The 20,890-nt window shown below is 38.1% G+C and overlaps 1 protein-coding gene across 2 annotated transcripts; it reads left to right on the plus strand.

Moving 5' to 3' along the window:
• Nucleotides 1-331: 331 nt before the first annotated feature.
• Nucleotides 332-19,548, plus strand: RB195_004738 (uncharacterized protein; the record flags this gene model as incomplete). 2 transcript variants are annotated; one of them, XM_064182718.1, is made up of 35 exons in its annotated part: nucleotides 332-424; nucleotides 480-554; nucleotides 927-1,054; nucleotides 1,165-1,297; nucleotides 1,508-1,645; nucleotides 1,811-1,972; nucleotides 2,194-2,294; nucleotides 3,243-3,362; nucleotides 3,458-3,539; nucleotides 3,596-3,777; nucleotides 3,839-3,984; nucleotides 4,046-4,128; nucleotides 4,250-4,320; nucleotides 4,579-4,694; nucleotides 4,770-4,924; nucleotides 5,206-5,267; nucleotides 5,331-5,357; nucleotides 5,519-5,599; nucleotides 5,671-5,738; nucleotides 5,826-5,984; nucleotides 6,039-6,281; nucleotides 6,337-6,743; nucleotides 6,795-7,421; nucleotides 7,498-7,620; nucleotides 7,744-7,839; nucleotides 8,159-8,212; nucleotides 8,339-8,417; nucleotides 8,616-8,806; nucleotides 8,860-8,940; nucleotides 9,023-9,085; nucleotides 9,212-9,323; nucleotides 9,392-9,416; nucleotides 9,650-9,735; nucleotides 19,284-19,447; nucleotides 19,504-19,548. In XM_064182718.1, the coding sequence occupies 35 exons, from the start codon at nucleotides 332-334 to the stop codon at nucleotides 19,546-19,548; spliced, it is 4,578 nt and encodes a 1,525-aa protein (XP_064033984.1). The 2 variants fall into 2 exon arrangements, with proteins under 2 accessions (XP_064033984.1, XP_064033985.1); XM_064182717.1 differs by lacking the exons at nucleotides 9,650-9,735; nucleotides 19,284-19,447; nucleotides 19,504-19,548 and having other exon boundaries at nucleotides 5,206-5,357; nucleotides 9,212-9,400.
• Between the last annotated feature and the right edge of the window lie 1,342 nt (nucleotides 19,549-20,890).

The raw sequence follows: 20,890 nt of genomic DNA on the forward strand, positions 1-20,890 counted from the left end.
TTCTTTTGACAGCTGGGGAAGACTGTCAGGATATGCAGCTCACTCCGTCTCAAATGTACTCGAACGGAAGAATTTTGGTGTTTTCTAGAAGCGCCATAGACTGAGTAAAGTCTGAGTTGCGGTCATTCCCAATCGAATCTGTAAATGCACCAAAACCCTTAAATTCCTAATTAATCGGCACTTCATTTTGCATGTATAACTTATATTTTATATAGATTCCCGATATATGCGTGATTTGTCACTCCGTGAACTCATATGTACGTCTTTGAAGATTTTTTCAGACAAAAAGAAATTGTAGTACTCACATCTTACAAAAAGTCACCAGCCAGCCATGGAGGGCATGCCCCGTGTACCGATGTTGCAGCCTGAACCGAAAATCCCCGCGAATCAATATGATGAAGAATTTCGACTGAAGATAAAAGAGGTAAGTTGTTTTTCGTTTTTTCGTTCCATACAGATGACTGACTTAGAATTTTCAGTACATTCTTCTTCATTTTCAAGATGATCCGAGCAAATATGACAACGCTATATCGGAAATAATGACTATGAAACAGGTTTGTGCATCTGTTCGCTGTCCTTTTTTCCTTGTTAAGGTTACCATTCAGTTGCTTGATGAGTGCTTGAAAGGGTTTTTTTTCGGATAGTATTCTCTTAGTCATATACTCTTGTGAAAGAATTCTGTTTGCCGTACTTGCTAGGGACTTGTACCACAAAGTTGCCCATTCGAGTCGAGTTTGAGATACTTGAGATTTAAGGATTAGACAACTAGCGCTAGAGGTCCAAACATTGGTCTTTTTGTCTTATTGTTGTGAATTAATTGTTTAGTTTATTTTAATCTTTGTTTTTTTTTTGTCCACAAATCATTAGTCCACCGTTTGTTCACTAAAAAACGAAGGACTGAATGTCACTTTTTTTGTTATTTCCAGAATGTAAGCAACTCCTACGCAGATGTTGAAACAGCCTGTTTATTGAAGCGGTATTATGCTCAACTGTTGATGATGAAAAATCGTTTCCCTATGGAAGAAGGGGATCCAATCAAAGTCCTGTTCTGTTGGTTGGTGCTGTGTTAAAACCTTTGATCCGTTGTTCTTGTTGTTGTTCTTGCTCTTCATCTTTTTTAAATATAGTGTGGCTATTAATGTAAACAAATATTGAGTTGAACAGGTACGACAGAGCCATGGAAATCGCTCACTCGGCGACCTATGATGATGTGGGGTTCGAATTAGCATGTGTTATGTACAACATCGGTGCTGTTCATGCTTGTATCGCAGCAAATGAATCGCGAGAAAACGAGGATGTGAGTTACGCGTCTCATTCTTTCAAATCCAATCGTGTTTTCGCTTGTAGATGGAAAATTTATTGTTACGAAGCAATTTTCTGACAGTGTTGCATGACCACGAAGTTCCTCTTCCCTTTTTGCAACCAATCGTTGATGCTAATCCCAACAAATTGATAAAAATTTTCCCGGATCGGATGCGACAAATCTGGTAAAATATGAATTTTTTAGAGCATTAAAAATGCCTTTATGCATTATCAATACGCAGCCTGGCCGCTACAGCATCTTCGTGACAAGTTAAACGCCTCAAAATACGCTTCAGTGGATTTTGACAAGGAGCTACTAACATTCTTCGTAAACGTACTATTGGTCGGTGGAATTTCTGTTATCTTCTCTATTTTGCAGTTTTTCTTCTCCATGTACTATTTTTTCATCAATTCCAACTTCTGAAAACATTTTATTTTTGCACTTTTCAAGGAAGGGAGCTGTTTGCAAAAACAATTTGTAGAAGAGTTCCACGTGAGTAAATTTCAGGCGCAAGCTCAAGAATGTCTGTTGGAGAAGAGTTTGATTGATCATCGAAGCAATTTGGTTGTTGCAAAGTTGGCTATACACCTTAGAGATAGATATCAAGAGTGTTTACGACATATTGAGAACTCGAACCTTGGTGATTACGTGTCATCTCATAAGTACAAGGTAGAATTCTCCACTGATTTACTCGTTATTTCATTTTCTCAAAAATTCTCGCTAGAAATGTTGCCACGGAGTTGGTTGTCGTCTATTCCTTGTTTTGAAAGTTATTCAGAACCTTTTTTCCATTGCTCACTAGCACAGTTTTGCCAGCTTGCTCTTATCTTCTGCAGATCAATTGGCTTCATTGTGACCTTGCTGAACAAATGTTTATTTTTCGCTTACAGCAATGGTCACGAACATGTGCGATAAAGAGTGAAATGTACGGTGCGATAGCGATGATTCACATGGGATGCCAAGCGGATGACGAGAAAAAGATGGGAGCACGGTAAAGGATAACTATCATTGGAGCTCTGAATAACTAGATTTCTTAGAAACAGTAGGTTGATTAAGCGAATGAAGTGTTTTGTACCTCGGTGAATTCGTAAGTTCGGGTGTAGTCATGTAGAGTATAGGCTGAGCATAAAATGTAGTTGGGTGGGGAGGGGGAACTCAGTGGCGCCCTTATTTTTGGAAGTTAATAACTATATCAGTCAGGGCATTAAGACATAAGCATTAGTCTTATAGGGGGTCTATGGCAGGTAAGCTAAAATTATTAGGAGAAGAAATTAAAAAAGAGGGTCCAGAAATAAGGGGGCCACCAAGTGGTCCCTAACAACATTTCCCTCTTGGCTGACATAGATTTTTTTCCTATAACTGCAGGAGGGGGCGGGTGTAGTGTGGCGGTTAGAGGTTTCGCTGCCTGCACGATCGATCGGAGGTTCGAACTAGCCCTAGTGCTCACCAAGATTTTCATCCCTCCGGGGTCGATGAATTGGTACTAGACTTGTCTGGGAGAATAAAAACACTGACTTGACACATTGGCTGGCTACCACAAGTCATGGTATAGGCCAGTTACACGTTCGTAAATCTCAAACGATTCTGAATTGAAGTGAATGTGGGGGCACATCCCAAGCGGATTGATTAACGCCAGAAAATTTATCCTTTAAACTTTAACTGCAGGAGATGAAGCGTAGCCGTAATTCTTTTTTTTTTTTGAGACGTCGATGACAAATTATTTTTGTTCTTTTAATTCTAGGTTCAGTTTTTATTTCTCCTCAGTTTTCTTCTTATACGCAATAAACTTCCCTGCTTTGTGTGTATGATGTCCAAGCTTTTTTCAGTGCCCAACTCCTTGTTTTTAGTTCGTTGGCGTTCTCTGTAGCATTGCTGGTTTTTCAGATCATTATTCAAAATTTTGGCACCATATCTGAATTATATTATCATTGGTTTCTAGGTACGGTTACTACAAAATTGCAAACGAACATTTGATGGCAATTTTGAAACTAGCAGAAAAGGAGGATCGGGATACAATGAAGGCATCCATCTCCTTCCTTGCTGATGTTGTTGGAAACAAGTAGGTTTTTCATTCATTTATTTCTCTGTATTTGTTGCAACGTTGTAAAGCGTTGTGATTAGTGTACAGCTTGCTTACGCTACGATAACGTTCAGGCTCAATAATGCTAAAAAAGAGAACGAATTCATTTACCATGATCGAGTTCCTGGCAATGAAGAACTATGCAAGGATCTTGAGGTACCAGCTGAAGTCTATCAACCGCTGATTTATATGTATAGACGTACTTGTTTCAGGGTTTATGCAAAGTCCGACCGTTGTCATTCGATCCTTTGGATCCGTCTGTAGGAGGAGAAGATTTGTTCAGCGGTCTTCTTCCTTCTGGCGTAGTTAAAGCTGTGTCTGAATATGAAGAAGAAAAGACAAGATTGAAACGAGAAGTGTTGCAAAGGATAAATGTAAAAGACGATGAATTAGAGTGAGTTATTTAGTCGAAGGTGTACGTGAAATGCGCGAATACGAAATGGGAACTGTTTTAGTAACTTCTTGGTTTCGCTGAGGATTGATGAGATTGATTTGAATGCTGATTCCACTCCATTTGTCCTTCCCGACATGTTGCTCGAACGGAACGCCGCCCTTACGACTCAGCCTGATGCAATACCGAAGCTGTTGGATAGCTTACAAAGTAAGAAAATTCATAGGAAATGTGCTAAGTCTCTGATAGATGAATAGTATATGAATTGCAGAAGTGAGTGATCTAGCAAGGGAAGCTGGCGCGAAATTAAGTGGATTGACAGGACGATTAGTTGATGTGGATCTTCCTGAAATAGTGAGTTCCGTTTTACTTGGATTTTATTTGCGCTTCTTCCACATTTTCAAAAATGTAGTGATCGCTATTCCTATTTGCCTTTGCCTTGCAGAAGTTGCTTGTGTGTATCTAGTGATTTTAGACTTCTGATGAAGGCTATAAAGCGATCAAGAAAGAATTGGAAAGACTAACTGAACATCATCAGAAAGCAAGGTTGGTACACTTATAAAGTGTTTGCGCTTCTCAGTATCAGATATCATAGATGAGATCATTTTTCCTACCATCGGTACCATACCAAAGCTATAGGAAAAGTTGAGTGTTGAAAGAAATCCTTCCAGTTTTCTCATATTCCTACTCTATGTGTCTGTTATTTTGCGGGTCTCACAGTCAAAACCACAATCATTATCCGTATTCCTATCTCCACATTAATTAGACTTTTTATTATGCATTTCAAAAACGAGTTTCATTCAGATCAAATAACGTCGAACTGCACAAAGCTATTGCTGCCCACACCACTAATTTGCATTTGCTAAGTTTGTCAATAGATGAACTTACGAGCAAGCTCGCAGGGCCAGCCATTAATGCCGGTTAGTTTCCGTTTCTGGGTGAGAATTAGTCTCTCAGAGTTTTTCTGTCCAGCATTGGGGTTATGCTCGTTTCAGGAGCCACTCCTGAAGGTGCCGCCCTTCGTCGTGTTCTTGACAAAACACGTGAGATGCAGACTCAAAGAGCTCAGCTGGTCCAGCGATTGACAGATGAGATGAATAACGATAACATTGCGAAGAAACTTCTGTCTGAAAGGGATTCGGATCATAGAGTATGGCTCAGTTGTTCATTTTCTGCGGAGTTATCAAGAGTGTAGTTGGGTCAAAACGACATGAAGCAGCGACGGTTGCGTAAGCGGCGTGGTGGAGCGTTGCGGCTGAGACCGTGTGGGTATCCTCGTTACTGCCACATATCTCTGCAATTCGCCACGGTCCCACTCGATTAAATCGGTTGTCTTCACCGCACCGCTTCGAGCGCATCCGCCTACGCAAATATCCGTGCTTCATGTTGTTTTGACTCGACTACATCCTACATCAAATCTCTTACTTTTAGGAAACCTACATCGCCGAGCTGAAGAAGCATGAGGAGACCATTAAATACATCGATGCAAATTTGTCAGCTCAGGAGAAGATTCTTTCAGCGCTTACTGATGCGAATGCTGATTTTTCGGAGTTCAGAAAGAAGATCAAAGCTTCCCTCAATGCGTCAGTTTTTTTTTCGGACTTCTTTTTCAAATGTTGCCGCTTTAAGTTGAGGTACTGCATGCTTGAGCATGTATCTGGTACGTTGTGCTTGGAATAGGTAGCAGATGAAAGTTTCTTTGGTCACAAACATTTTTTTATCATACGCTATTTCTTGGATTTAGACGTTCCGAACAAATCATGGCGTTGGTTACTTCATATGACGTCTACAGTGATGTGTGTAGTAAGGTTGAAGACGGAAGAAAGTAAGATTTCTAATTTTTAATAGATTATAAGAAGATAATATGTTCGTCCAGGTTAAGAAACGTCTTTTAAGCTTTTACATGAAATTGCTTGATCGCCTGCACAAACTCACCCTTGCTGTTGAAGGAATTGAAGCTGCTTGTAAGTTTTTTTTTTCATTGTGATGCTTGGCAATCATTTGAAAAGCTAAGTGAATGAATTCGCTGTAATGTCTGGTACCTTTTGCAGTTGGAGCGGAGCGAGAAAAACGTGAAGCTGAAAAGCGATCCTTAGAGGAGAAAATGGCCGCTCTGAAACGGGCCACTGAAACCCGTGATGCACTAGCTGACTTCTCCATAGGTGGAGTCGCGCAAACTTCTCTTCCTGGTGTTCCTACACCAGTCAGAGGTTAGAGCAGTCTGAACAAAGTCTTGAGCATATTATTATTGAGGTAGAATTTAGGCGGTCGTCCTCGACTGGGTGACTACAAGGAGTTTTATCGGAACAAAATGTCGGGTGGTGCCGCCCCTTCAGCTGGATATATACCCCCACCAACGTCTTCTATCCCATATCAGCCTCTAGTTCCTGGCGGAGTACCTCGACCGGACGTTCAATATGCTAGTCAGCTCGGACAACCGCAGTTTCATGCATCACATCCTCCTGTGGTAATGGGACCACCATCACCGGCACCGAGCAGTATATCAGGTAAGCAAGATACTTTTTGCCTGCTCACTATAGTGTACGCTCAATTCACTTTTAGAATTAACTGGCTACCAATACCATCATGCACATGAAGATCCGGGGCGCCAAGCTGCAGCAGTTCAACAGATTCCGTACTCAGCTGTGCCTGCGATGTCTCATGCAGCCCATGCTGTAGCACACAACCCTGCACTTGGCCTTCCAGCTCACCTCCAAGGTACTGTAGCCCCAAGGCCTCAATCAGGCCCTCCTCCCGCTGCTCTACCACAACATTACGTTCCGCAGCAACCGCTGCCACAGACTAACCATACACATATACCGTTATCAACACACCATTTACGAACCGGTCCAGCGCTGCAGTACCAGCAGTATGCTGGAGCTGAAAATGTGCCAACACCTACGGTGGCTACGCCTATTGCTTCGGTAGATACGAATCTAGCGGGTGTACAGTGGAACAATATGCAACAGGTGAGCGGGAGTTGATTTCACTGATTCATTTATTTAACTATGTAATTGCAGCAAATTCGTGCTCAGACGTTGCCAGTGTCTCAAGTCCAACACGTCCCCGCTCATTATCCTATATCTAATCATCCTCAAGGTTTGGTATATACACCAGTTTGTCCACCATGTCCTTCAGGAGGCAATCTGCAAGACAGAGGGCAGTATCAGATACCGCAGGTTCCTGCGCAGCAGGTTACGCCTGCTCCTGGAACTGTGCAGCTACAGCAAATCACTACACAACCGTCTACACTGACTCCGCATCAGCCTTTGATGGCGCCAGTACCACCAAATATCCCGTTGCCAAATCAACAAGCCAATGCGAACCAAATAACTGTTGCTCTCCCTCATTCCGAATCACAGCATCCTCAACAAGCGACATTGTTTCCATCAACAGCAGCCAATGTTCCAATGAGCGGGCAGACTGTTCAACAGGTCGCTGCTCCTCCACAAACACAACAAAATCCACCTGTTCAACAACCTGTACATACTGTGAATGGTCAAATTTTCATGCAGCATGTACAGCAGCCACCACCACAGCAACAGCAGCAACAATTCAGTGCTTCGACAGTAACTAATCAAGTAAGCAACCTACCACAGCCAGTTCCTGCACCGCAACCAAATCTTGCGCCATTATCATCGCAATCGGTAGGTTTTTCTATTCTGCGGATTTTTACGTTGGTCAAGTCCTGGTTTACCTTTGGTTTTTAACTTTTTTTGTCAGCCCTCACTGTCACAGCAACCACCAGCTGCAAGGTTGCAAACTCCTCCACTGGTTCAACCGCAATTTGTCCCTTTTCAACCTAGCTCTATCTCGCCTTGGCACATTGGAGTGGCACCAAGCGCGGTAATTGAACTTCTTCCGCAATTTTTGCCGTTCAATAGAATTCCAAATACAGTTGTGCTTGCTCTGGATCTTCCTCAGAATTGTTTCTTTTCGCGAAGAATTCCATGAATCCTTTCGTTTTAGTCGCAGTCACCTTGGCATGTAGGTGCAACGACCGCAGGATTGATCTGCAATACATCACCAGTGCCTCCCCTGCAACAGTATAAGTCAACGCAGCCGGTGAGATCTAGTTCGATTAATGTCCCAGTATTCTTTTTTGGAACTAGTCCGATAGCATTACTGCAACAAGTACTCGAAACGGCAACATTACCATAACAACTAATTTGGATCCAATAACAATACTGTACGAATGAGAGTTATGTTTTATAACTTATTTAGGCGAAAATTTAGGTGAAACTATTGGAAATGTCTGGTCCGTGCTTTAGTAGCAGAAAAATAGAAGAGTGTTTCCAAAAAATCCTCCTTCATGATTTAAGAATGCTGATGTCTTAATCCTGACTTAACCAAATCTTGAATTTCTTTATAATTGATGCTTTAGACACAAGCGGTTGGACAGGCACCGCAGCAGACACAGAAACCATTCTCCAACGTGGTGGGTCCTAATTGTTTAAATGGTTATGTTAATTTCTTTTACTTTTCGTTTAATTTGCTCAATTTTCAAATGTTATTTTACTCATAACCGCTGCCATTATTACTCTCAAATTGCTTAAGGCTTTAGGATCTTTTGGACGGAATACTTGACGACAGTAATTTGCCACCCGCCATGATACCACAACCGAAGTCCATGGAAAATCAGAGTAAACCCTACAAGTGTTCCATGATATTTTTTTAAGGAATAGTTTTGTTCATGGTGATATGTTGAATTTTTTTTGGGTGACGTTACCTATATACGAAGCTTATCCTGCTGCTTTTATGTCTTCTCGAGATCTTTTCTTCTACTGCTTCTTCTACCACTTCTACTTCCTCAAGACATCCTCAGCTTTTCCTTTCTTCAGACCTTCTTCGAACTTGTGCACCTTCTTCAAGTGTGTCATCCGAATCAGTAACACTCTCTGCAATCCATCGTCTACCTGGGACTCCAATTTCGATGCCAATATCACAGCCAACTTCTGCTGCCGGTGTTGTCACTGCACAGACACAACCAGTGCATGTTCAGGATGTGCCACCTGCACAGGGTCAGGCTCAGGTATGTGTAGTGTGAATATCTACTTTATTGTTCTTATCCACCTTTTTCTTCAGCCAGTCTGTCAACCCCCACGACCAGCAGCTGCAGTGTTGCCTATTCAGCATCAAGGAGTCGTCAACCAACCTAGTCGACCAGTAAGTTCGTTTTAGGACCATGGTTGGTTGTTTCGAGTTTTTGCACATTTTGGCCTTCCCGAAACAGAAGGATTTCCTCCAGGCTGCAGCGCTAATGCAACCACAAGCGCCAACACCACCGCCACCAACGACAGTTGCTTCTCAGGTGAGTGTTCTGTCACCGTTCATTTCTTTTGTTGAGTTGTTTGCTGTTATCAGTTCGTCATTCAATCACTGACAGTGATTGGTGCAGAAGAAAAATGTTGCACTCGTTTAGAAGTTGCTTTTGCAGACGTCTAGAGTCCTTCCTCTAACGGAACTAACGGATCCCTCAAAATTTGAACTTGGCCCTGGTGATAAAACACGACTTGAGAAGCGCTTACTTCATGAACACATCAGAAGTGGTGGAGATGCTCCATTGCCGCAATTGGACCCCAACGATCCACTGAATGCGCTTGATCCGTTCTGGAAGACGAAGTAGAACAATTTCTGCTTAGGTGAGATCGTAATGTTGTTTGTGTGGTGATGTTCAGAGTGAGTTGATGTGATATGAGTAAGATCACTATTTTGGCTTGCTGTTGAGGATTTGAGAAGACGTAAAACATGTTCAATTCCTCTTTTAACTGGTGTTTTTAATTTTTTTCTATCTAATGGCAGTATTGATAACATGCGGATGAGATCCAGAGTGCATGGTTATTTTTGTCGTCACTGCATGCGTTGTTTGTTTCAGATTTGTGGTATACACTTCGAATGACCATTCCACACTTCTTGCGTCAATGACCATCATCGATCTGTGTGTTGGTCGTTCACATATTTGTATAATTTCTCGTAATTCTGTAAGTAATAACTGTAAATTCACCAAATCTTCTTTTGTACGACTTGTAATTCCGTGTGCATAATTTTTAGTGGTTATATTTCAGTTTTTTTCTCAAATCTGTGATTGTATAGCGCTAAGAAAACGTCAAGACACATACTAGTTATATTCCCTTTTTGGGTTCATTTGTGCAGAATAGAAGGTAGATACCCGGTGGTGGTGTTTTTCCACTTAGAGTTCTATGCTTCGCACTTATTGTGATTGTAAAGAGTGCAGTAAAGCAGTTATAAGGCACGTTTTTTAATGTTTGTAAAGTTTCTGTTCCTGAGAAATGCGCGATTCGGCTTATCTGGTTTACCACCTTGCTGTTTGAATATGTAGGGAGTTTCGATGGAATGGATTTGCTTTCAGTCGCGCCTTTTGGAGTGGGATTGAACTCCTTCAACTTACGTTGAGATACTAAAAAGCGTTTGTATGGTTGACCCAAGTTTGTTATCTCACCAAACCCTTCAAGTTGCACAAAACCTCATAACATTACCAATCGCATGGATGTGTGAAGTGAGCTGAATGTTATTCTCTGTGTCATTTGAACAGAGCTTTTTCAAGAATAGATTTTGAAAAACGAGAAATATGCGGTCAAGTATCTATCTGAGCTCTATTATAAGGTACTAGTTTATTGTTTGGAAGGGCTCATCTAAGATGACTATGGTGGAGTTATCCGTAGAAGCTACGCGATTATGATATGGTTGTGGATTCCGCTACAATTTTGTTCAGCCCAATTAGGAAGGGGATGGACCTCATTACTAATAGTAGTTTACTTTTATTTTTGAATTAAAGCCGTCATTTTAATTTGAACTACTCAATACAGCATATCACGAAACCTACGAAGTTGAGGTCTCTGTGAGTGAATATAGGGTTCAGAGTGTAGATTACGAGTATGAGCATGACCCTGGTCAATTCCTGCTGATCATCCCGAAAAAAAACGTGTGGATAATGGCGCTTGTTCCTACGAGTTACGTGAAAGCGCGTCATTCTTCTGCACACTCCTATTCACTGGTTTCTTTTCTTCCTCAACAACACTAGTTTCCTTCTTTTTTTTAAGCCTTGATCTGACTGGTGAGAGAATCTCATTGCTTCGAAAGCTCACTGGTGGAATCTTCGAAAGCTCACTGGTGGACGGGGCGCGTGCACAAGGCTAGCGGCACGTTTTCACGCACGTCTTAGCATCAAACACCGTTTTTCAGCAGGGGTAAAAGAGAAGAATCCACAGGAGTCACGCTCACTCTCGTAATCCGTATCCTGAACTCGTATGTTTGCCCCCGAGATCGTCAGTTCCGTGAAACCGCTGCCTTTAACTAGAAGGGAGAGAAAAATCATATTGGTGGTCTTTATATGCATGTTCGTTGTATCATACAGTAGTGCTCGTAAGTCGTACCACAGTGATTTTTCCTGAATATATTTACAGATGAAATTACTCGGCCAAAATGTTCGAGAATTGTTTGTGTAGGCAGATAAATGGTATCTTTTTTAATACTGTAGTAGGAATGCAAGAGATTTATTAGTTTTATTTAAGCTGCAATGCATTGTAATTCTATTTCTAGGGCAGCATTCTATCTTTCCATTGTTTTCTTGTGGAATGGTATAATATCGGTATAAAGAGAACTTGCTATAGCAGAGATGGGGAAGCTTCAGAGTGAAATCTCGGGGAAATACCTCCTCACTGACCTAAAGAATCCCATTAAGTCAAAATATAGTCGTCAACACTTATGTTTACACGGGAGACCGCGACGCGTCCGCAGCAACTCAAATTCTCTGTTAGTTGTACGTTGTTTCTTCTCTGCTGTGCCCCAATAGAATGCTCACGGGCGTTGTCGGGGAATCGAGGATTACTCAAGGAGTAAAAAATTTTTGTTGACGTCTGAAGATTTCTGGAACTACCTAGTGTTCTCATCGTTCCTTTGCCTCTCATTCCCTTCTTAATTATTAATGGATTGGATTAATGGATTACCATCAGAGATATGAATGAGCCCACTGCTTTCCAAGATTCGGCGTCTCAAAAATTTTATCACCCTTGATTAGGATAAAACTCTGGATTATTGCTCTTTAAGGGGACAAACCTATGCTATTCTGGATCTAATTTCCTGGAATTAGGGGCTACCAACTCCTGTCATTTAAGTAATAGTATCTTCAATGTTTGTGAGAACTCATACGTAATTTTCATCTGAACTCATACGTGATGGACGCTAGGAAAATTAGAAAATTTTCAAGAGGAACAGAAAATTTGCCTGATTCCCGAAAACTAATAAGTAAAATTAAAATTTAGATCCATCAACAGTAATTGAAGCGAAGTGGAATCTAAAATTCACCGGAAATAGGGGAAGTATTCACTATTATTAAAAATTAGCATTAAAACAAAAAATCCCACTAAATCTTTAAGCATTCCTATCCACTACCAGAGTCCACTATTGTTGTGGATCTCAGTGAAGATCCAAGAGTGGAAAGTGATTATTTAACGAAAATGAGAAATTTTATGCATGAAAAAGACCGTTGATGGAAGTAAAATGAGTTTTTTTTTAAATGAAATTTCAACGAAATAAATTGTTTGAAATGAGTGAAACGATTTATTTTTGCTATTAAATTTTTCTTGTTATATTTTTGTTGGATTTTCAAAAGTCGCGGAATACTCCTCCAGATCCACCGGTTTGGAAATTCTTTCCGCACTTCATTTTTTTCTGCCGTGTTCTCAATTCATTTCATATCTTTGACGTTTTTTTCTCTTGTGATATATTTTCGGAAATATTTTCTCGTGAGAGTTCCCAGTTAATTGATTATTTTAATACATGTTTCTTTAAAACACTCCTTTTTTTGTAAAATTATCATGTGGATTTTCTTATCTCTGGTCAGCTGATTGTTAGTTCACTAGTAAAAAGTGTTACTGACGGTTTGTTTATCACGTTAATAAAAATTTCTGTTGAAATTTTGTTCTGATTTCCGTTTGGGATCGGTGTCCGCACACGTCACACACTGTACTGTCTTTGTCTACTGATTTCCATCCTACCATCCTTTTTCTTTTGTTTATTTTCTCGTCTGCAATCGTCCTTTATCAATGTTTACGTGGTTAAAGTACTCCACCTGATTACTACTGTATCAGGTGATTGTACTATAGTAGCGATTGCTATGGATCTTTTCTATTTTGATAGAAAATTGTTCCAAACATAAGAAACAGCGTTGCTTTACACGCAATTTAAAGTACTCGTTTCCTTTTCTGCGATAACCGAATGCACCTTAGTTCGTCAAACATTTCGCGGAGCTGATAAAGAGGTGTAGAAAAGCTTTGACGACACCATTGCTGCTGAGAACAGCGCTGATTTTGTTCCAGGAATCTTGAGAACCACTTTTTTCTTCAATTATTTGATATCTATTGTTATCCATGATTCATTACTAGTACGTTCTTACACCTATGACTTATTTATTCTGCTAATTCTCTCCACATTTAATTTCTGCTTTGTTTGAAAAAAAAAGTTTTTGAAAACTTGTTTTATGTGTTGTTGGTTTTTTCTAGAATTAATATCGAAATATTAAAATATTAGATATTATTAATCTTTTCAGAATATCTTAGGTACATTTCAGAGTATTTCTCAGATCAGTATGTATTTCTAGAAATTTCTGGGAAGAACAAAGTCACGGTATAGAGCGTGATTCGTTTCTTCACACAGGATATTATAGAAATGAACACGCGAAATTCTCCGAAAAAAAAAACAACGAAAAAATAGACTATTCCTTACAATTTCACCATTTCCCGATGCTCCTGGCCATTCCTCCTACCTTTTATTTCTTTCCCTGATTCATTCCATTTTTTCTTCTGATTTTTTCCCCGGATTCATTCCATTTTTTCTTCTGATTTTTCTTTTCGCTGCTCTACACTATTTTCATATTTATGGAATAGAACACATCACATTCCGTATTGAACTTGTTTTTAATATATTTTTCAACAGATCTTTCCAATATCTTCAGGATAATGCACCAATAATTCGTCTTTTTGCATCAATTAATCCTAATGCATGGATTTACACTAGATCTCCGTTTCTCGCTCGAAGAAAACCAACGGTGTATCAGAGAAAAACTCATTGGATTAATAGAGGAGAGATTTCTGAGCTGATAAGGCGAAGTACTCTTTCTGAGCCTTCCATCTCTCGACACATAGGAGACCGGAAGACAAATTCTACAAGTCATTACCTCAGTTTTTCTTCTTCTGTTTTTTTCTTTAATATCATCAGGATAATGCACCATAATGTTCTCTTGTTTTCGCTTTTCTTGTTTCGTTTTTTATCAGTTTTTTGTTTTCTTAATGTTTGTTTTTATGTTTTTTTTTTCTCAAATATCGAATAAAAATGGTTCAAATCTGACGATGGCCACGTTCCTCAATGGGCGGGTCTTCTAACAATCAGATGTGAAGACAAATGATAATGATAATTGAAGAATATACATTTTAAAAAATCAATATAACGATGTTTCATTCCACAAAACTTGGAGAAATCATCGTTTCACTCCTTAGTTCAATCTTTTAATGGAAGAATAGGTTATTATTATTTTTTGACTATTTTTTGTTAGTTATTATTATTTTTGCTTTTTTTCTTATTTTTTTCTCGCTCCTTCCTCCTTTTCCTCTTCTTTCCCTTTGAAAAAAGTTTGTTTTCTCAATGGTACCTCGTAGATAACATACAAGGGTTGTGTAGCTGTATAATTTGACAAGGAATGGAAATTTGAAAGAAAAAAAGAACTTAGAACTACAGTAGGTGTCACCTGTGCTGTTTTTTTCTTCTTGGTTCTCTAACAACTTGAGCAAGGAGTTACGTTGAAAATCACGTGAGTTTTTGGTCAGCCCAGTTTGGAAGAATATCCTTTTTTTAGAGTATTTTTTGGGAATACTGTGGACCTAGCTGTTGCTAACTCAAAATTTACACTTGGACACTTGAGTAGTGAAAATTTTTTGAAAAAATACTATATGATTTTATCCACCTATTTATTCGTTAATTTATTCAGTTTTCTTTTTAGATTTTGGAAGAAAAGAAGAAGAATCCAGAAACTAGACAAGGAGCTATCGTCTTATAGATGACATTGATCAAAATAAGAGGAGGGAAATTATCCGTTTTTCCTTTCGAGACCGACATATTGAAAAGAAATTGAGAATTTGTCTGTTTGGTAATAGGAGAAGCACATTTTGCTTGAAAAGAACAATTATCTTTTGAAAGAAGAATATTTTTAGGTTAAAATGTTTTCACATTGAACAGGTTTAACGGATTAGTCTTTCGAAAAAAAAATTAGATGCTCCTTTAAAAAAATTACAAACTGAGTTGAATCCATAATCCCTGGTGAAATCGCTTAGTGAAGATAATGTTCAATTCAGTGCTTATGTTCAAATTATTATAAATTACAGAGGATCCCATAAGGGTAAAAATGATTATTTGCCTGAAAAAATTATTATATAGATTGTTAGAATGAAATAATATACAAATAGGAATATGAATAAGAAATTTAGAAGAAATTAGAAGAATTTTAATGACAATTTTATAAATTATATAAATTAATGGCATTATATTAGACAGTGTAACACATTCCATTTCATATATATGTGAAATTAATAATTGACTTTTTTGTTATTTATACTGTTCATATATTATATCATATCATTATTTATTTTTTATTTATTCTTACTTATAATTTTCATAATTTTATATTATAGTTATAAATGTAAATTTCCGACAGATCAATGGAAACCGCTCTCTATTGCTATGAAAAATGTCCCGTCAATATTAAATGAGGGAATAATGATGAGGATGAGGTGCGCTTAGGTGGCAGCTGAGAAAACTATGAGAAACACTGACTAATTTCCATCATTTTCGATTCTGAGGGTTGTTTGTGAGGTGGAGGACGAGGAACGAATGGTTCTGTTGGAGGAATGGGTGGTTCTGTTGGATCGTAGCCAAATAACCGTGCGACGAGAGGTCGCTGCATTGTTCGAATCGCTGTTCAGACGAGTTTTATACGTGGACAGCTGAACAACTGAACATGGATTTATCAGCGTAGCTCAGAGCGGATTTCATTTATTGGATGTCACAGTTTTAACTACTTTTTGATCTCTCATCCTTGCTTTGAGTTCCCTCAGAATGTAATTGAACCCACTCTTCCAGGAAATCAGGAATACACTCAAAAGCGCTCGCGGAAAAATCTTTCATCAATTTTTTTTCTGGGATGTTTGTCTTACCCTCATGAACATGTCGTTCTTTCTGCCATGTCGTACTTCTTAAAATTGAGGAGATCAGCGGGACCTTGTTCCTATCAGCGGGACCTTGTTCCTCTCTTGATTCCGTTTGTCATCTCTTCACGTATATCATGATTTCTATTCACCGGCTTTTCAAAAAGGCTACTCCGGTTATTCCGTTAATGTTTTCGAGGTTTAGCTGGAGGTCCTTCCGATTGCGCCCTTTAAATGAGTGCATATCGACCAAAATTGAGCATACAGCATGCTGTAGAACCCATCTTTTTCCTACCATACCTTCATTAAATTCAACACTCCACGTTCTTTTATCACTTCTTTCTCCGCTGAAATCGAATCTTACAGTACGTTCTCGTGCTGTTGCATGATGCTGTTAATTGTGCGGCGCTAATAGCGACCACTAATCTGTCCATATACTTTGTATTGAATCATAGCTATCTAAATACGTAGATATCTAAAAAAAAACCTCTTTAATCCTTTATAATTTCCCTAATCGACTCGAGAAATCCATAGCTTGGATATAAAACGAACTTTTTTCTATTTTAATGGTCTACGGCTACGTAATATTTTCTTGAGTGGAAAACTTTTGTACATATTTACAGTACCTAGACACGTTGAGATGCCGCTGTGATTGCTTAAAGACTTTTTCATAGCACCAATGAGCATAGATCTGGATCATTTCGGCCCACTGAACTTCACCGAACCTAACTCACATCACCTCAAATATTAGGCACCGCTGTTAGGAACCCGCTCTGTACCGCTCTGCTCTTCGCTGACACTTCTGAGGCCCCAAACTTTGTTTATACGTCGACAGTAGAGGTTTGAACGATTTGAGCGGCAGTTCGTTCACAATTTTGAACTCGTAGAAGTGAATTTAATTGATTGATTGCGCATCTGGAAATAAGAATCGAATTTGTTCTTGGAGTAGCATCGTGGCTTGAATTAGATCCATAGATGGATATAAATTTAATATTTGTTAATTAGATTATGTATTAAGAATATGTTTAGATATTGCATAAAATAAATTTTCCGTAAAACGTAAACACCGCAAATTACTACATACAAAATCTTATTAAATTTTATTTTTTATTTTATTTTATTACTTATTTATTTTTGTTTTCTAGTTCTATTCTATAAAATAATGTTCAAATTAATGAATCAAAAACGTACATAAAGACCCAGTAGCCGTAAAATAGCGTAAAATAGTAGCTTAGTGTTATATTAACGCATCATCATGCTAATCTATTCACTTTGAATTGATTTGATCAATCATCGATCATAGCGGTGATCGTAGATCAAAACATGCAGCATACGTATCATGTATATAAAATCACTTCAAATAATTATTTAGGAGGCGAAAATACCCGGTAGCTTACTTTGTTTTTATATTAATTTATTTTGTACTAATGGCGTTTTTTTCAAATTTAAACTCGTGCACAAAAAAAGAGCTCAGCTTTATGTAATGTGTTATTTGAAAGAGCATTTCTTTCTTTACAAGACAGTGTCTTTTGGTTTTTTTTTACGCTGATCACTAATTTTTGTTAATTTTTAGTTAGTTCGTAATTATATTAATGCTCCGTTATGCTACTATATTCACTTTGAATTTGATTTGAATATAGATTATGTTTTGTGTGGTTTTTTTATATTTGAACAAAAAAAAACGCATAAAACAATGTGTTCGATTTTTAAAAGACGTCAGAGACGCAGAAAAATCCCGAAAATCCACTCAACGACACACGCCGGAGAGGGGTTTGTCCACGTTTTGGACGTGTGCCAAGGCGGCAGCGGCGGCTGCACCTGCAGTGCCGCCCGTCGCGTTCCGTTAAACCGGTTTAAAATCGGCGCCAAATCTCTCTCTCTCGAAAAAAAAATTGAATTCCTCAAAAGTACACAGCGGGTCAATGATCCAGGTTATCCACAGGAAAAAAAGGCTGTTCCATTTATTAGCAAAGTCGGGAAAAATGACCTGGATCCAACGGACGAATGTCCACACGGTGTCAGTTGTCGTTTTCTTTTTATCGACTCGTTTCCTTCATCGCAATGACGTCATCGCAGCATTAACGCCTTGTTTCACCTTGTTTCCGTCGCATTTTCTTGTTTCATTTGTTTGCTATCTTTTTTTTTCTATTTCTATTACTTTTTCATGGTAAATCGGATTAGGAGGGGCTTTCCTCGGCCGCGTTTCCTCTTGATGATCTCCTCCCTCTCATTATTTCTGGAATTGTTTCCATTGTTTTCCGCGACTCACCACTCGACGAGATTTGATCTTTTGAGCGTTTGATCTTTTGGCGCCATCCTTCGCATAATTTCTCGCGAATACTTGTTTTCGGACATCTTTCATTTTCTTTTTTCTTTTTTGATCAAAAAAGAACTCATCTAGTTGTTACGATGAAAAATCCAGAAAATTCCGAGAACAAAGACTTTCCAGTTCTTAGCTCTCACCGTTTGTTATCCCTGTTTTTTCTGTCCATCTTCAGCCGAAAAAGTACTGAAATCCTTGAGAATTTAGAATCCCTTCCACAAAACTCAGAAACCAACAGCAATTTCCATCAAAACAGCACCGTAATTCAATAATTTTCTAGTCAATTCACATTTTCAGCAATATCGATGCAAATTTCATGAACGTTTCAAAATTTCCCTTTCAAATTCTAAATCCATGGAAAAATGGTCGCTGCAGAACGCAGCTGTGCCGTCCTTGTAGCAAACAGGTCAAAACGAACAAAACGCGTCCAAACAGGGGAAGCCCGCTGTCATTGAAGGATTTTTCATCTTCAAGTTTTTTTTCTTCTATTCTTCGCTTCTCTTTTTTGTTTCCCTTTTTTACTTCTCATTTTCTTTATTTAGTTCTATTTGGTTTTTCTAAGGGTTTTCTGTCTCATATATTTATCAAACTTGATGATGAAATATTCTCTATGAGCGGAAATTAGCAGTTCTAGCCTTTGTTTATTGTTTTCCTAGTCTCCATGATGCGTTCGTTGGTCACGAAGAATTTAGGGGGAGGGGGGGAATACGTTTTTTGTTGTTGTTGTTGAACGATCTACTTCCTTGAATATAAAGGTGGCAGAAATTTTCTGGAAGTTACTGAAATAGTTTCTATTTTTCCTTCTTTTTGTACATATTTCTGAGTCTCTTTGAAAATTATGATATTTTACGCTTTCACGTTAGCGCGACTCAAAGGTGAGCGGCGCTTTTTTTGGTCGCGTGGGACAACGTGGCTCACCGATGAGCCGCACACTTTTCATCGTTTATTTTCGTGATTTACTAATTTTTTAGGTTTTCTGTGCTTAATGAGTTTATTATTATTATTATTATTATTATTATTATTATTATTATTATTATTATTATTATTATTATTATTATTATTATTATTATTATTATTATTTTGTTCAAATATAGCTCGTAAAAGTCTCGATTGGCGCCAAATGCGCAAAAAAGAAGTGCGTTGTCGTCAGTTGGTTAATAAATTCCAGATTCATTTCAATTTCAATTTCAGTTCAATTTCAAATTTCAAATAAATTTCCGATTCGAGTGTGAATGATTAGAAAGCAGAATTTGTTAAAACTCATTCCGCACATACATATTACAAATTTTGCATCGATTCTTGAATTAATAGTCGGATGCTTGGATTATTCAGAGTGCCCACTAATTCCTGCCAATATCCAACATGAGTGCATGTGGTATGAAGCCGTTTCTTGTTGGACAATGTGATTACCATGGATAATTTCCATTTTCTCCATACATCGGAAAAAAAGAATTGATTTAAACTATGGAGATGAGAGTTTAGCCTTCTAGAAACAGAGTAAATTTTTTTTTATTTGTGAAGAAATAGATCTTCTTCACTTTAACGATTTTGCTTCTTCTCCTTCTTTCCTTCTTTTCTTTTCCTTTCTTTTTTCTTATCTAAAGCATGAAGCAAGATGAATTTCTCTATTACTCAAATGGGACAGGTCCGATTAATGAAAGGTAGTATTTCCTTGTTCTATAATCTATAGTAATCTTATAATATATAATATAATATCCGGTAGTGCATAATATAGAAATTTAATATTATAATGTATAATAATAATCAAACAATTGATAACATAATCCTTTTTATAATTTTTTTCTTGTATCTGAATCTGAGAGTACTACATACCTACCCTTGATTGATGCTATTGTCCAGGCTCTTATTATTTATTATTATTATTATTTCATTTATTATTTACTATTATTTAATGTACGTTTTCGAAGATTTTCTTCGCTATCATTGATGAGTAATCGTGCGCAATATTCACCTGAATCCTGAAAAAAGTGTGCTTTGACCGTGTTTGATACTGTCATCGTGCCAAAAACTTGTTGTTGTTGCTGGCAATTCGCCGACGAGGACCTTCGTTTCTGCTCTTCAATGAGACTTTGTAATTTCAGTGTTCTTCCTGAGTTCCATTAAATTACCCTATTTTTAAGCGTTGCTGTTATCTTTGACAGCACGATTTTTAGAAAATTTTTGAATCATTTTCAGCATGTTATCACTCTGTTTTCTTTCCTTTCCGAAAAATCGACATTTCCATTAATTTTCTTCTTTTCAGTCACCTGATATTGCAACCATTTGAAAATGAATCAAATTCAGTTTGGTTTATTCACTAAGAAGTAGTCACAAATTTGAAAGTTCGGTTTTTAATTCGCCGTCTTGGGGTTAGAGCAGTTTTAAGTGGTATAAAAGTTATTTCTAGACGAGAATCCATCAAAGTTCTTATTCCATCCTGTATGTCTTATATTTTCCCATCGGTTGCTCATTTTTCTCCACTAAAATGATGATAACTTGGAAAAAATAGATCGAGATAAAAGCTAGTCTAACTTTCATGAAAAGAAAATATGACCTGAAAATGTTCGATAAAATTTTA

Source organism: Necator americanus, chromosome I, assembly GCF_031761385.1.
Source record: "Necator americanus strain Aroian chromosome I, whole genome shotgun sequence".
In the NCBI taxonomy this organism is placed as follows: Eukaryota; Metazoa; Nematoda; class Chromadorea; order Rhabditida; family Ancylostomatidae; genus Necator; species Necator americanus.